At 41.6% G+C, this 16580-nt stretch overlaps 1 protein-coding gene across 2 annotated transcripts in view; it reads left to right on the forward strand.

Annotated features, from left to right (window-relative positions):
* The window catches only part of LOC126278656 (centromere/kinetochore protein zw10 homolog), a 184864-nt gene that overhangs the window by 27656 nt on the left and 140628 nt on the right, over positions 1–16580 (forward strand). For both annotated transcript variants that reach the window (XM_049978871.1, XM_049978870.1), the window contains exon 4: positions 7302–7450. In XM_049978871.1, coding sequence (XP_049834828.1) covers positions 7302–7450 — 149 coding nt within the window. The remainder of the gene's footprint in view (positions 1–7301; positions 7451–16580) is intronic.

A 16580-nucleotide genomic window follows, 5' to 3' on the forward strand; every position in this document is an offset into this window, starting at 1 on the left:
AATATTGGACACCTTTTGGACCAAGATAAGTGATTTTAGGTCTTTATGTAGATTGCTGTTCCCATTTCTAGTACTGATATTATGTATTGAGCTATTGGTTGAAAATACTTGTAACAAATTTAATTAAGGAATAAATATACTAGGAAGCAGTAGTTAGAATACAAAGTTCCTTGAACAGGTTCCTACATGATGTTCTTGAATTTATACCACGAACGATTTTTATTACATGCTTTTACATGCAAAAAACTTTTGCTACGTTTGATAAGTTAACACAGAATATGCTCCCTTATGAAATAATAGAGTGAAAAAATGTGGTATGCCCTTCCCAACTGAATTTATTATCGATTTGTAGTCCCAGAAATGTAACACTGTCAACTTTTTCGATCTGCATGTCTTCATATGCTATAAACATGCTGTAGCTGGAGAAATCGAGCAGTTTCCAAATCTGACATAAAACTTGGATTAGCGTACTCACACTTTCCCCAATAGGACTAGCTTTGACAGCACAGGAGTAAACGAATCTGTCACATTATGTATATTTTTTTGTTGTATTACAAGGCTGTACACTTTATTCTATTATGTGAGCAGCACAAGAAATTAAACTTCGAATTTAACCTACAGTACTCAGTTTACATATTACTTCACACTTAAAAACGCACGTTGTTAACATTTTACTTAAACAGTGCTGTGGCGAAGTTCCGCGTACTTTGTCACAGCTGCGAAGATAATATTTCTAATAGCGACCGGTAACCTACAAACATATAATAAGAGACACTAATAATCGTTCTAACATCAACTAAAATGTACCCCGAGTTAATAAGTTAAGGTTATGACATGATTCATACGACATTTATGCCATTTCACACTACTCGCAATTATACTGATAACTAAACTGATCGATTCCAACTATGTCGTTATTTAACTGTAGTCCCTCGGAGTATTCGGTATTCGCTACCGAAAAATAACTTGGCAGTTATTAATAACTGTTAACGATAACGGTTATCAAAAAATAACTGGAACTGTGATAACGGTTACTCCAGAATAACCGTTTGGCCCACCTCTACTGGCCAAACAGGCTGTCGGTGCAGCAGCCTTGGAGATTGGCCTTTCAGAGAGTGACCTCAGGTCAGTTTTGTGGCAGAATGTACTTCACACCTGGGGTGAAGAATGTCGCACCCTTCCTTCACTCAACAAACTTTGGGCCATCAAAGAGGCTACTGGTGCGTGGCGCTCCTCCTTCCGGGTCTCTCACAAGGACTCTGTTGTCCTCTGCCAGCTGGGCATTGGCCTATTTATTGTGCCACGAGAGCCCACCTTTATGTCTCTGCGGGTTAGCTTTGACGGTGGTCCACATCTTGTTTGACTGCCTGCTTTTAACTTGGACGGTCGCGCTGCCTGATACGCTTCCTGCACTTTTATCAGACGACGTTTTGATGGCAGATTTAGTTTTGAGTTTTATTCATGCAGGGGGGTTTTTATCGCTTGATTTAAGTGTTTGTCCTTTTTTTGTGTTGAGTCTGGCCTTTGGCCTTTGATTTTAGACTGGGGTTTTTCGTGTGTTTCTTAGTGGTTGGCATTTCCTTTTTTTTTCTATGGTCGGCCAACCATTGTCACACTCGGTGTGATTTTAATTCTTCTTTTCTGGTCTCTGCTTGTGTCTTTCTTGTCCTGTGTCATCTCTTGTCATCTCCATTGTTTGTTCTTATTCTTTGCGGGTGTTTCAAGTTTGTGGAAAAAGGGACCGATGGCCCTAGTAGTCTGGTCCCTTCAATCCCACAAACCAACCAATCAGTGAACAAAACTGGCATTTACAGCCATTTTAGACTGTTTGTGAATAACACATCTAATCACAAATACTAAATTAAAAAGACTGCTGACTAAAACATTAATATAACTGGAAACACCAGCCATATGAAGGTGACCATGATAGCCCAAACCAGTTATGGTATTGAATCCCTGGTATGAGAATCCCTGGAGGGAAGACACTTGTTTTTGCAAAACACTATTGAGGAAATTTAAAGAACCAGCATTTGAAGCTGGCAGCAGAAAGATTTTACTGCTGCCAATGTACATTTAGCATAAGGTCCATGAAGACAGGATAAAAAAAATTAGGGCTCGTATGGAGGCATATAGACAGTTGTTTTTCCCTTGCTCCATTTGCAAGTGGAGCACATAAGGAAATGACTAAAAGTGGCACAAGCTACCCTCTTCTATGCACTCTACGATGGCTTGTGAAGTATATATGTAGATGTAGAATTGTTGTCTGTGGAGACTTAAATGATGAACTTCTGCCATTGTGACAGCTATTAACAGTTGTTTTTGCAGTGATTTAGCATTAAAACCAATAGTCAATTTTTACCTGACCATTGCGATCAAATGTAAACAATAAAATATACCAAGCAGTTTCACTACAGATCATAGAAGAAAAAGATTTTCCCGTCATCCTCTCTAGTAAGTATCCCTGGACTTGGGATCCTGGGTTCCTGTACCTATATCCTTAACACATCGACTGCTGCAGATATGCTCGGTACCACTTTGGCCCTTGCATCATTGTTCGTAATAAGACTACATAGTTGCTTAGTGTTTTGTGATCAGGCTACTTCACCTTGTGTTGAATATTTTCTGGAGCACACAGCTGCGATTTTGTCTTTTCACCCAGAGTTGGATGAACACTACAACATTATAAATACAGCAGCAAACAAATCTTGTGAAGTCTTAAAGTTCCTGGCTTTCTCTGCAGATGAATTACTACATAAACTCACAGAGTCATTAAAATTCAACATAGAAATATGTCCAATAGTTTTTGACTCACTTCTAGTGCCCAACTGTGATTACAGCTCACGTCTTTAGATGCAGTTGAGTAATTTCGTGTTCTTTCTCAGTTACTTGTTCCTAGTAATTTCTCTTATCTCTGCACCTCTGTACTAACTGAATGAAGAATTAAACGAGCCTCAGCTTACTGTAGAGTGTTTTTGTAAGCCAAAATATTGTACTCTGTTGGTCACAACTAGTTTTAAAAGTGATTTATATTCAATACCATAACTGGTTTGGGCTATCATGGTCACCTTCATATGGCTGATGTTTCCAGTTACATTAATGTTTTAGTCAGCAGCATTTTTAATCTAGTATTTGTGGTCACATGTGTTATTCACAAACAGTCTAAAATGGCTGCAAATTTCATGACTTCCAGTATCAATAAACTAATCCTAATATGTTGCTTATAGTGAAAGGAGTACACTGACAGTCTTATCACTTCAGTTATGTTGGCCTTTACTGTTAACCCTATAAGAACTTTTCCACTGCACTTTGTTGAACTTGTTTCATGAGACTGGCTAGTAATTTCATGTGTGATTTTGTTCTTTAGGCTACAGCAATCTGAGTATATAATCATAGGTGGACATCTGTGTAAATTGTGTTAGGAAGGCCCAGGTGGCACTGCCCTGTGTAGTAGCTAATCAAAGGATTGCTTTAATTTTGAGTTACTTCTTGCTAAGCGAAGTGACTATAACTGAGCTTTCCGTGGTACAGTGATGCTTAATCTTTTTTCCCCATTCATCCAAAACTTACAAAATAAAAGTCTTACAGCCCAAAATATCCAATCATTCCTGTTCATTGTGCTAGAATACTAGCTCTTCTAAATAAAACTTTTATGTGTTGGAAATCTTTTTGGAAGTTAACTATTAAGTTTTGAGCACATAACTGAATAAAAGTTCCCTAGGCAGCTGTCAGTATGAAGTGTGAACACAGAACACAGTTAGCTGCCGCACTCACTTGGCGAGATGCCATCTAAGCACAACAGTGTGCATTCACAGTGCCTCTCCAAATGACTATTTAAGTCCTTCTCCTGTGGCAGTCATTCGACCTTTGCAGCACCCTATATCAGACCCATGACCCATCCCAGATTGCTACTCACATCATACACAGTTGCAGGCCACAGTGGTCAGAGAGAGTGGCCATGTGTGTGTGAGTTAAAATTGTGTGGATATGCATGTATTTTCTATTTCTGAAGGAGGACTTTTTTGTTCGAAAGCTTAATGTTTAGCAATCTTTATACGCCTATCTTTGAGTCGATGTGTCTTGCATGTGGAGAGAGGAAATATATCTTTTTCATAATGTTGTTGTTACTTCATTTTGGACGTTCCACTGTTTAATTTTTATAATTTTGAATAATATGTTGCCTTCAGTATTGGAAAGTTGTCAAAAGTAACAGAAGATAATCATCTGGCCACAATTTTGTTGAAAACTGTAGTGTTAAAACAGTAAGTCTCTTCACATCTCTTCAATATTTATCAGCTTTTTCACATGAACTATAATAGACAAATAGCAGTGAAAGAATACACTTCCAACAGTTCCTTTTGTTTCCACTGTGACAATCTGGAATGACTGATTCTGGTTTGTCATGGTAGTAAAGAAAGGTAAAGCTGTTATCAGCCCAACAGTTGCTTTGAACACCCCAGTGCTTTTCTAGGCATGGTCCTATTGAAGGTTGTGTGTCCTTGACTTTCTCTAAACTTTGATCTGGCTTATCCACCTAGTCCAATGGGGCCTACAGTTCAGCAAGGACTTGCAACCATGGTGCAACTGAACATTTTTCACACTAACAAACATTGACATAAGTGAAAGAAGTAATAAATGATGGATAAAAATTCTAGGACTTACTGGGCATTGAACCCAAGAGCTTTAGATCCATAATCTGGCACAGTTATGATGAACCAATGACATACTCTTCTTGTACTAACAATTTGTCAGAGCTTCTTTTAAAAATCTCAGGAAAATTTCAGAAGCTGAATCATCAAATGCGTACACAAATGGACAAAAATGACTTTTTTTCAATTGAGATGTGTCACTAAAGCAGGCTGTGTTCTCAAACATTTCGTCCTCACTTTCAGATGCTTCAGCTTCTGAATAATTTTCATCTCGTGCAGAACTGGATGAATGTGTTATCCCAGCTTGTGTACATGGGTCAGGACTTTTACTTAGTTTCTGTTGAAGAGCCGTCAGTTCCATCTAGTTAGAATCTCAAACATTTCTTCCTCTGAACAACTATGACAGCATGCTCTTTTCTTATAAGGGGACCTTCCGGTCTCCGACATTTTTGTTCAGGGTGAGTCTTATAAAAGGGTTCTGAAGTTTTGAATGTAGCTCATACACACTTTATGTATGGGGTGATAAGATAAGTGAAGTAGCTTAATCAGTAGTGTGTGAGCCAGTCGTGTAACAGATTTGGGTTCGGTCATACCTACCTCCTAGTATGTTTTCATTTTGTTTTTTAGTTGTTTTAAAAATTATAACAATTGTTAAATAAAGTTAATGACGTAAAGTATTATCAATTAAATCATAAATAATTTTATTTTATGTGTGAAATGGTTGTCACACCTACTTAAAATGTGAATTACATTCATCAGTACTATTTTATTTTCAAACGGTTGAATAATTTCAGATGCAGTTTTAATGAAGGTAAATTAATTACCACTATCACAAAATTCTGGGTGGAGTTCCATTATATAAAATTTTTTTACAGTATCATGTTCACTTGAAAATTTGTATTTTATGTGCAAACAGCAGAATGATAATTGTCATAAAAACATTGAAAACAAAAAATATTTTGACATTTTGCACAGTTTATGAACAATGATTGTTTTAAAGGAGAAACATAAAAGATATGTTGAAAAAGATACTTTGTTGACATTCCTGAAAACTTCTCTTTCATCAGAAAGCCTGGAAATATACCAGGCATATTGGATCCTTCGCTTAAAAATTGGTGATGACAATCTTCATGAGAATTTATTTCTCTGTTATTTTCAATAAGATAAGCACAGTTTTGTATATGCTTTATCAGATATTTTTTTACTTGTCTATGAAAATGGATGTCTCATGGTTGAAAAAGTGGAGTACATTTCAGAGGACTCACTTTAATTTTACACTTTGATGATTTCTTGTCATCCTGAAAGATTTTGTCGTATAATTCAGGCTTTGCTTGTCCACCCCAAGAGTCAATAACTGTTCCTGACCCATGTAAGACTTCAAACATCAGTTGAGAAAGTCAGTATACAGTTCTGTCATTAGCTTCCCAGATTTGAAAGACGATATTACAACGTTTTTATAACTTTGCTCATATTCTTTTATTGTTTTTTGAACTCGGGGACCAAAATTACTGGTTGCCTCTTACAAACAAAAACACGCATGAGTTAGGATGTTTTCGTATAGTGAGAACACATTGAGTGGTATATGTCAGCATCAATTTATCCATGTTGTGTCATTTGATGACCCTTCCACAGCTTATCATCACCCAATTTTGTATTAATTTTGTAATGACAGTAATTAAAGCCTCCATGAAAAATGCATTTGAAATTATTCAGCTTTATAAAAAGAAGATATTGATGAGAGTAATTCACATTTTAAGTAGGCTGTGACAGCAATTTCACAAACAGAATAAAATTATTTATGATTTAATTTAAAACACTTCAAGTCACTGACTTTATTTAAAAGTTGTTATAATTTTTAAAACAATTAAGAAAACAAAATAAAATCGAGCCTGCGGGTAGGATCGAACCCTGATGGGCTGTATGACATTCTAGCATGCTACTCACTGAGCTATTTCACCTGTATGCTGAAAAGCTGCTTCTGCTGAGTGGACACCCTTGAGGTATACTACCAACCTGCAACATCTCATCCCAAACAGAATTTCCAAGACCTGAAGGTCCCCTTTCCAGTAAAAACAAATCGTAGTCAATAGACAGTAACTGGCAGTGAAGATGATAACAACAACTAAAGATCACAGCAGCAAATTCCACAGGAACTCCAACCAGCAGTCCAAATGTCAAATAGTTTTCAGACACTCGGCACAAGACATTTTATCAATCTGGAGCACACAGGGTTCAGCAAGGCAGGGCACACAAACGTATCTATAACACTTGGTGGAAGGAGCAGTGATACACCAAACACATCTAGAACAACTGTTTGATGTAGTAACATGTCTAGAGCAATCAAAGAGGGTTAAGCCTTACCATCTGTTTTCCTCCAATGTGTTACTCTCTTTTGCCAGGTGGAGATCTTCATGTTTCAAAAGCTAGCAATTTTATGTCTATTTCTCTCTGTTTGTATCATAAATTTTAGTATTAATAATGTTCCTGTTCTGGAACTTGCTGCAATCTGTCTATATTAAATTCACTCGTGGTATTAATTACAGCACATTGTGTGTGTGAGTATATTCTAACAAATGTTTGTATCATTAGTGTTGCACTTAAGATACTTAGTTTACCATTTACATTACACCTAATGTGTTATATTTTTGTTTTCAGGTTTCTTTAAGGACACGGCAAATTCAATTTTGAACTATGCTAAAAATGTTGATGTTTTATTTGCAAACAAAACCTGTGAAACATATTTGGCAAAGGCACGAGAAATAATGAAACAGGATTTGCATGAAATGATTGAAGTTGGACCTTGGGCAAGTATTAGTATCTTAATTAAATTTGAATGTTTTCATGACCAGTGCCAGTTACCACAAAACTTTTTGATTACTTGTGTAAATCTGCGCTTGTTTTGTAGAATTGTACCAATGTTTCAACCACCACTCTAGAATCTTCTGTAGTGCAGGGAAGGGGGGTTAACGTCTTCATCACATGCAGCTTCTCAGTTGCATGAGCCACCATGGTTGGTAAACACTTCTGAGGAGTCTGCTAGTAGTTGCAGAGTATAGGTTTCATGAACCTGTGGTTCCCAAGCTTGGTCAGTAATGGCAGTCATCCATAACTGTAATCTCTGCACAGGCATCAGTGATTACTGCTAGGTGTGACATAGTGGAGAGCTGGAATATAATTTTTGAAGTAATCAGACATTTGATGGGTCTGATGTTTCTGGTATACGTAAGTGATCATCCACTTGTCTTGTCAGGAGACGCAAATTTTGGAATTCTTGCAGATGATTAAATATAGGATTAAACATTACTGTCAGTCCTCTTACTGGAAAGGCAGTTAATGAAATATTTAAAAAGATCAAAAGATGGTTAAAGGAAACTGTATAATTTTGCATTCAATTCAGTGCATACTCAGTGAACTACAAAAATACTCCACTCAAACAGTGAAATACAGGGAGCAGAAAGTGTTAAATTTTGGTGGAACCCATACCCTAGATTTAATTAAACACATTAGTTCAGCAATATTTGTAGCTTGTATAATTACTGCTTTAGCTGATTTAAGTATGAGGAAACTAGCTTGTTTGGCATATTTCCATTCACTAAGAGTTACAGAATTTTGTTGGATTGAAGTGTGGAAATTCATCTTATATAGATAGTATTTTCAGAACACAAGAGCATTTAATAACAGTTAAATGTGGTGATAACTCTAGAACATCCTGCTGAGACCTCTTAAAAAGCTTGGTATTATGACAGGTGCTTTTTCTTCATCATCATCCACATCATTCTGTCATATTCAAAGTGTCGGCAAAGGAGGCTTCTCCACCAATTACAGTTGGTTAAACTTCACTCCCTCTTGATGCTGTCCCAGCTATGTTCTTGCAACATTGCTCAACATCAGATCCCCCCTGCGGGTCCGGGGGTTAGAATAGGCCCGAGGTATTCCTGCCTGTCGTAAGAGGCGACTAAAAGGAGTCCCTCCCCCTAAAGGGGGTAGTTAGCGCCTGCGTCCGGAGACGGACGGTTTCACGACCTATATTTGTGTTCATTTTGGTTTTTCACTTCTTCTGGTTTCTTCCTTCCTTTGGTTGGTTCCTTTCTTTGTTCTTCTCCATCTCACTGTCTTACTTACTCTTCTCCTTGCCTTCTTCTCCTTGCCTTCTTCTCCTTCTCTGGTCTCCGCTTCGGCGTTTGAGACAGTCTGTCCTTTCTTTCCCTCTCTCCTTTCTTTCTCCTCTTCTTCCTTCCTCCCTGTGCGTGCCTGAAGGCCGACCCACGCGTTCGCACGCGTAGCCGGTGACGGGGTAACGCGTAATTCCCCGCCCTGGGTAGACAAGTAAGGCACACACGTACCCCATGGTAAAGGCCAGGCCCAGGGAGGGGTGATTGCCTGAGCTGACACCTTCCGACCATGCCGATTGGTCCCTCCGTCCGTTTCTCGGGAGGTGTGAACAATCACCTAAGACGGGAGTACCCTCTGAGAGGGTCCCCACAAGGAAGGAGCGTGCCATCGGAGACGCTGGCAATCATGGGGGATTCCTCTGCAATAGATTTCTCTTCTTCTTCTCTCTCAACTTCTGTCCACAAACGGAAACTTGACCAGCCACCAGTGACAAAAGTACTACCGCCTGCCCCACAGTTCCTCGTAGTTTCTCGATCTGAGGACGGAAAGGATTTTTCCTCTGTCAACCCTTTCGTTATCCATAAGGGCGTAGATGCCATAGCCGGATCTGTCAAGTCTTGTACCAGGTTGCGTAATGGTACCTTGTTACTAGAAACTGAGAGCACCTTTCAGGCACAAAAACTGCTTCGGGCCACACTCCTGTACACGTTCCCTGTCTGGGCGGAGCTTCACCGCACATTGAATTCGTCTCGTGGTGTGGTCTATACTAGATGACTCGACGGATTGACTGACGAGGAGATTCAGTCTTTCCTCACTGAGCAGGGCATGACGGCTGTCCATAGCGTCATGAAAAGGTCAGCAATGACCTTGTACCGACCCGGACATTTTTCTTGACCTTTGATAGTGTTCAGCTGCCGTCGCGCATCAAGGCGGGCTACGAGGTTATTTCTGTTCGCCCCAATGTCCCGACACCTACGCATTGCTACCAGTGTCAGCGTTTTAATCACACTCGCCATTCTTGTTCCAATGCGGCTACATGTGTGACTTGTGGCAGGAATGCCCATGAGGGTGACTGTCCACCTCCGTCTCCTCATTGTGTGAACTGTCGCGGTGACCATGCAGCGTCCTCCCGCGACTGCCCCATCTACAAGGAAGAACACTGTATCCAAGAAATTCGGGTCAAAGAGAGAGTCTCCACCTCGGCTGCTCGCAAGCTATTCGCTAGTAGGAAGCCCACGTTGCTCCCAGCGGGCAAGTACAGTACTGTCCTCGCCTCTCCTCGGACTACCAGGGAGGTGGCGACGCAGACATGCGATCTGACCTTCAGCACTACGGTCGTCCGTTCGGCCAGTGCTAAGATCGTCCGGTCGACGTCTCCTCTTCCTCCCATCGCCCCTCTGACACAAGCAGCTTTATCAGCTTCTGTCAGGACGAAGACCCAGAAGTCAGAAGCACGGTCCTTCAAGAAAGAACCATCTCGTGCAGACCTTCTACGTACCTCTAACCTTCAGCCATCGACCAATCCTTCCACAAAACGACCTTCCAAGAAGGCTCATAGGAAGCACAGTTCTCCTTCCCCGCCACGGCGCATTTCTCCTCCTGCAACCCCCAGCGGTTGCCGCCCCAGGCCGTCATCCGTTTCACCAGCGGAGGAAGCTCCCCCTCCCGGCCATCTTCACAAGGTGACCGATGAACCTATAGAACAAATGGACGATGACTGTCCGCCTCCTGCTAGCGGCGGCAGTGCTCGCTTGAAGCCGGGCCCTCAGCGGCCTTCTAGATGAGCCCTTCTTGCATCTTCTTCTTCTCACGATGGCACTTATTCACTGGAATATTCGCAGCATTCGTTCCAACCGAGAGGACTTGAAATTGCTGCTCCGCTCGCACCGTCCGCTCGTCGTAGCCCTCCAGGAAACGAAGCTACGCCCATGCGATCAAATAGCCTTGGCACACTACACCTCTGAGCGTTTTGACTTACCCCCTGTGGCAGGTATTCCGGCTCATGGAGGGGTTATGTTGCTGGTCCGGGATGATATCTACTATGATCCCATCACATTGCACACCGGTCTGCAGGCAGTTGCCGTCCGCATTACTCTCTCCAATTTTACATTTTCCATCTGTACCGTTTACACTCCATTGTCGTCTGCCGTTACCAGGGCAGACATGCTGCAAATTATTGCTCAGCTCCCTGCACCATTTTTGTTAACTGGAGACTTCAATGCTCACCATCCTCTTTGGGGCTCTCCAGCATCCTGTCCGAGGGGCTCCCTGTTAGCAGACTTTTCAACCAGCTCAGTCTTGTCTGCCTCAACACTGGCGCCCCTACTTACCTTTCAGACACCTCTCACACCTATTCCCATTTAGACCTCTCTGAATGTACTACCCAACTTGCACGCCGGTTTGAGTGGTATGCGCTTTCTGATACATATTCGAGCGATCACTTCCCGTGTGTTATCCATCTCCTGCATCATACCCCCTCTCCGTGCTCAACTAGTTGGAACATCTCCAAAGCACTCTGGGGTCTCTTCACTTCCAGGGCGACCTTTCAGGATCAAACCTTCACAAGATAATCAGGCCGCACACCTCAGGGAAGTCATTCTCACTGCTGCTGAATATTCCATCCCTCACACTACTTCTCCACGCTGCGTACCGGTCCCCTGGTGGACCTCAGCATGTAGAGACGCTTTATGTGCTCGTCGACGTGCTTTACGCACCTTTAAACGCCACCCTACAGTGGCGAATTGTATCAATTATAAACGAGCAGTGTTGTCGTATTTTTAAAGAAAGCAAGAAAGCCAGCTGGGCTACTTTCACAAGCACCTTCAACAGTTTTATTCCTTCTTCTGTTGTCTGGGGTAGCCTGCGCCAGCTATCTGGCACTAAGGTCCACTCACCAGTTTCTGGCTTGACGGTCGCGAATGACGTCCTTGTGGCCCCTGAGGATGTCTCCAATGCCTTCGGCCGCTTTTTCGCAGAGGTTTCGAGCTCCACTCATTACCCCCCTGCCTTCCTCCCCCGAAAACAGGCAGAGGAGGCTTGGCCACCTAATTTCCACTCCTCGAATTGTGAAAACTACAATGCCCCATTCACCATGCGGGAACTCGAAAATGCGCTTGCCCTGTCACGGTCCTCCGCTCCGGGGCCTGATTCTATTCATATTCAGATGCTGAAGAACCTTTCTCCTGCACATAAAGGCTTCCTTCTTCGTACTTACAATCTCATCTGGGTTGAGGGACATGTTCCCGCATGCTGGCGTGAGTCTATTGTTGTGTCGATTCCTAAGCCGGGGAAGGAGAAGCACTTGCCTTCCATTTATCGACTGCACGGCCGTCCATCTTACGCCGCCTCAACTCCATACAACATCGGGGTTTACGGCTTGCGATCGGAGCATTTTATACTAGTCCTGTCGAGAGTCTTCATGCTGAAGCCGGTGAATTGCCACTCACCTACCGGCGCGATATACTGCTTTGTCGTTACGCCTGTCGGCTTCTGTCAATGCCCGACCACCCATCGTATCGTTCCTTTTTTGACAACTCTCTCGACCGTCAATACGGGTTGTATGTCTCTGCCCTACTACCCCCTGGAGTTCGCTTTCGTCGTCTCCTTCAACACCTTTATTTTTCACTCCCTGCAACCTTTAGAGTGGGTGAAAGCCACACGCCACCTTGGCTCCAGGCTCAGGTTCGCGTTCACCTTGACCTCCGCTCGCTCCCAAAGGAGGTTACCCCCGGTTCAGTATACCACTCCCGTTTTGTCGAACTTCGATCGAAGTTCATTAATATGACCTTCATTTATACAGATGGCTCTATGACCAATGACGGGGCCGGGTGTTCTTTTATTGTCGGGGCACAAAGTTTCAAATACCGGCTACGTGGCCATTGTTCGGTCTTCACAGCTGAGCTCTTTGCCCTCTACCAGGCTGTTCTTTACGTCTGCCGCCACCGACATTCTGCTTATGTCATCTGCTCCGATTCTCTGAGCGCCATCCAGAGCCTCAGTGATCCGTATCCGGTTCACCTTTTCGTGCACCGGATCCAACGCTCTCTTCAGCAGCAGGTGGACGACGGGTCTCCATTTAGCTTTATGTGGGTTCCTGGCCATGTCGGTATCCCTGGGAACGAAGCTGCTGATGCCACGGCCAAGGCTGCGGTCCTCCAGCCTCGGACGGCTTCTTGTTGTGTCCCTTCATCAGATTGTAGCAGGGTCATTTGTCGGCACATTTTATCGCTGTGGCATGCCGATTGGGCTGCACTTAGGGACAACAAGCTTCGGGCCTTGAAACCTCTTCCCGTAGCTTGGACGTCCTCCTCACGTCCTTCTCAGCGGGAGGAGGTCGTTTTGGCCCGGCTACGAATTGGATACTGCCAGTTCAGCCATCGCCATCTGCTGACGGCAGCGCCGGCGCCGTTCTGTCCATGTGGGCAATTGCTGACGGTCCGCCACATTTTAACGTCCTGTCCGCATTTTACTACGCTGCGTCTTGATCTTGGCCTGCCATGTACTCTGGATGCCATTTTAGCGGATGACCCAGGAGCTGCTGCTCGCGTTCTTCGTTTTATCAACTTGACACACCTGTCTAAGGACGTTTGATTATGCTGTAGTTTTTTAATCATATGCCTGTTAATACGTCTTTTATAGTGTTGTCCCTTTTAGTTGTTGTTTTAACCTTGTGCCTCGCGGTACATTCCTAAATTAGTCAGGGCGCTAATGACCATTGTAGTTGTGCGCCCCCCCCCCCCCCCAAAAAAAAAAAAATCATCATCAGATATTACTACAGCCTTGTATCTGAGACTTTCTGTTGGTTCTCTACCCCTCAGTTTTAAATCGTACATTACTCGTCGTAGCTTGTTAGGATCCATATGTGCCATCCGTCCATACCATTTTTCTCGGGGCTGAAACTAAGACCATATATTTCTGTTCAGGTGTTTGTTTAATCTTGAGAGTCTTCTTTAGAGTAGCCGCCGTAGACATAAGTCATCTGTAAACCACATGACATTCATTTTTTCACCTCCTGTTGTTTCATGTACTTTTCCCTGGGTCACTTTCATTGCAGCAGTTAAAAGAAGGGGAGACAGAACTCCATGTTGTCGTAGTTCAGATTTCATGGCAAAGGTTTCAGTCATGCCTGTAGGTGTTTAGACTTTACTGTGGCTGTCATCATTCACATTCTTGATCCTGTGTACTATGTCATCCTGTACTGCAATTTTCTTCAGTATTTCCCACACCTTTCCTGTGTCCACAGTGTCAAATGCTTTCTTTATATTTAAAAAGGCTAACAAAAGTTCTTGGTTGTGTTTATAGTATTTTTTCATTAATTGCTGGAGAGCAACAATTAAAGCCAATGTCAATCTTCCCTTCCTAAATCCATACTGTTCTTCCAAGAGATTTTCTTCAATCAAGGGTCTGATATTACACTCCAGAATTCTTTCATAAGCTACACCCAAGTGAGATGTGAAAGTGATACATCTATAATTGCAGCATTGCTATCACCTTTCTTGAAAATTGGGATTATGATATCCCTGTTTCCAATCAGCAAGTACCTTCCCCTTTTTCCATATCTTATAGAAAAGTCTGTAGATCCATTGTGTTCCTGCAACTCATGTGGCTTTCTTCAGTTATTTCATCAACCCAGCTGATTTTCCAATTTTGATTTATTTCTAAGCTTATTCTACATCATTCCAAATTAGGTCTGTCCCACTGCCTGAGTCAAATGGGTGTGATGCAGCACTGTCTTCTTGTGTATGCTGCATATAATTTACTTTTAACAGCTCATCAAAGTAAGACTTTGAATAATCATCTTGTGGTGTTGCAGTTTTTCTTGTTATATCCGTGCTTGCTATGGAATGGGAAGAGGAATTCTGCCTTATGCAAAACACCTTTTTTCTGTTTTGTTTCACCCAGACATGTTTCAGTACATTTTGTGCTATCTTCAGTGGGTTCTTTTTTTGTTTTTTAACTATGTAATTGTTGTTACAAATTAACATTTAGTAATACATTTTGGTACATAATATTACATCTCATAAAAAGTATAAAATACTCTACACAAAATAGAAAATCTATACACTACGGTTTAACAGTTGTGCAGCTATATTATTATATTTTCCACAAATATGATACTCTATTTAGTTTATTTCATGTAGATATCACTTTTTTTCTGTGATTCTCTATATTATGGTCATATTCATTTACAATTGTGAATGAATAATTGTTGTAAAATATTATACATCATTTGTTCATAGTTCACAGTTGAGATATTTATTAACGACCTGATGCCCTGTGTGTTGTTTATAACATTATATCCAAGTTCTATTCAGAGCTAATTGGCAAAAAGAGTGGATGTATGCATTAGGTTACATACCTTACATGATATTATTGGACGTTTATTGTGGTAAATATTCTGCTATACAAGGTACAACTTCTCATCCACAAAACAGCAAAATGTAATTTTTATTTTTCTGTTTATTATGCATTTTCAGTCGGAAATGAATGTATATCACATTTTTTCATGTGTAACTTACGGTTTTGATATTGTGGTGCTTTCTCATATGTTGCTGGAAAAGTGAATAGGCAGATTTCGTGGCCTATGGTCCCTTGACACTGCACTTCCACAGGTTTTTTTCCCCCAAAACATAGTCAGAGTTTTTGCCACCATTACATGTTGTTGGGGCTGTGTGGTGTTCATTTGGTTCTTAGCTTGTTTGGCTGGGTGAGGCAGGTGAGTTTGATGTGAAGTGTATTTGGCATCTGTGGTGTTTGGTTTGTGTGTGTGTTTTCAGGAGTGGGGTGGAGGTAGGTAGGTAGGTAGGTAGGTAGGTAGGTAGGTAGGTAGTTTTTTTGTTTGGGTATTATTTGTATAGTAGTCCTACTGTAGCGAAGAGGGTTTTATTGCATAATGATGTGTATTCATTGAGTACTTTCTTTCTTTGGGCTATTGATTTTTGGGTGTGATTGTTTTCTTCCATAGTTAATTTGTGGTATAAGCTGTTACTAGTTTTAAGGATGTGTAAGTCTGTTTCAATGTTTGTTGGGTGGTGATTGTGAGCTATCAGGTGGTCTACAAATGTTGAGTGTGAGTTATTGCTTTTCAGTGCTCCGAGGTGTTCTGTGTACCTGGTTCTGAAATTCCTGAATATTTGGCCCACATATACAGACTGACAGCAGTTGCAAATAAGTTGGTATATACTGGCCTGGCTATATTTTTCAGTGTTGTCTAACGTTTTGATGACTTAAAGTGTGTGTGTTGATCTGGGTTATACTGATTTATTTTCCCAAACCACATTCCACTTCTTTACGAGATGACTTACTTGGGGTTTGCATCCACTGTTCTCTACTGGATAGCCAACTGCTGCAAACACTCTTGACTTCTTCTCCGTCAAATAACACTAGGTACAGGAACTTCCAAGTTTCTTTCTACTCATGAAATAAGTAGCCCATACAAACTTTACTTTTTGTCAATTAACAATGTATTTGACTGTCAAGCACAATAAAAAATTCTCACTTTCAACAAAATATGTACTTCCAGCAAGTCTCTCGTACAGTCGTACATTAGAAACAAATTGTTTTACATTCAAAGGATAGTCCGCTTAGACACCATGGCTTTCAGAAAAAGTGTCTGAAAATACGTCCTGCCTTTAACAAGGCTGATTCAAGAGTCTACAAGAGTACTTTTTCAACTGTTCTTGTAATATTTAACAATAGTCAATGGCACAATAAGCACAGAGCGGCATTTAAACTCCATGGTTCTTCATTACACATGCACCAACACATCTATGGAGTGTCCGACAGGTACTTGTTGGTGCCGTTTGACCGCTGCGTCTACTT

This window comes from Schistocerca gregaria, chromosome 6 (assembly GCF_023897955.1).
Source record: "Schistocerca gregaria isolate iqSchGreg1 chromosome 6, iqSchGreg1.2, whole genome shotgun sequence".
NCBI lineage: Eukaryota > Metazoa > Arthropoda > Insecta > Orthoptera > Acrididae > Schistocerca > Schistocerca gregaria.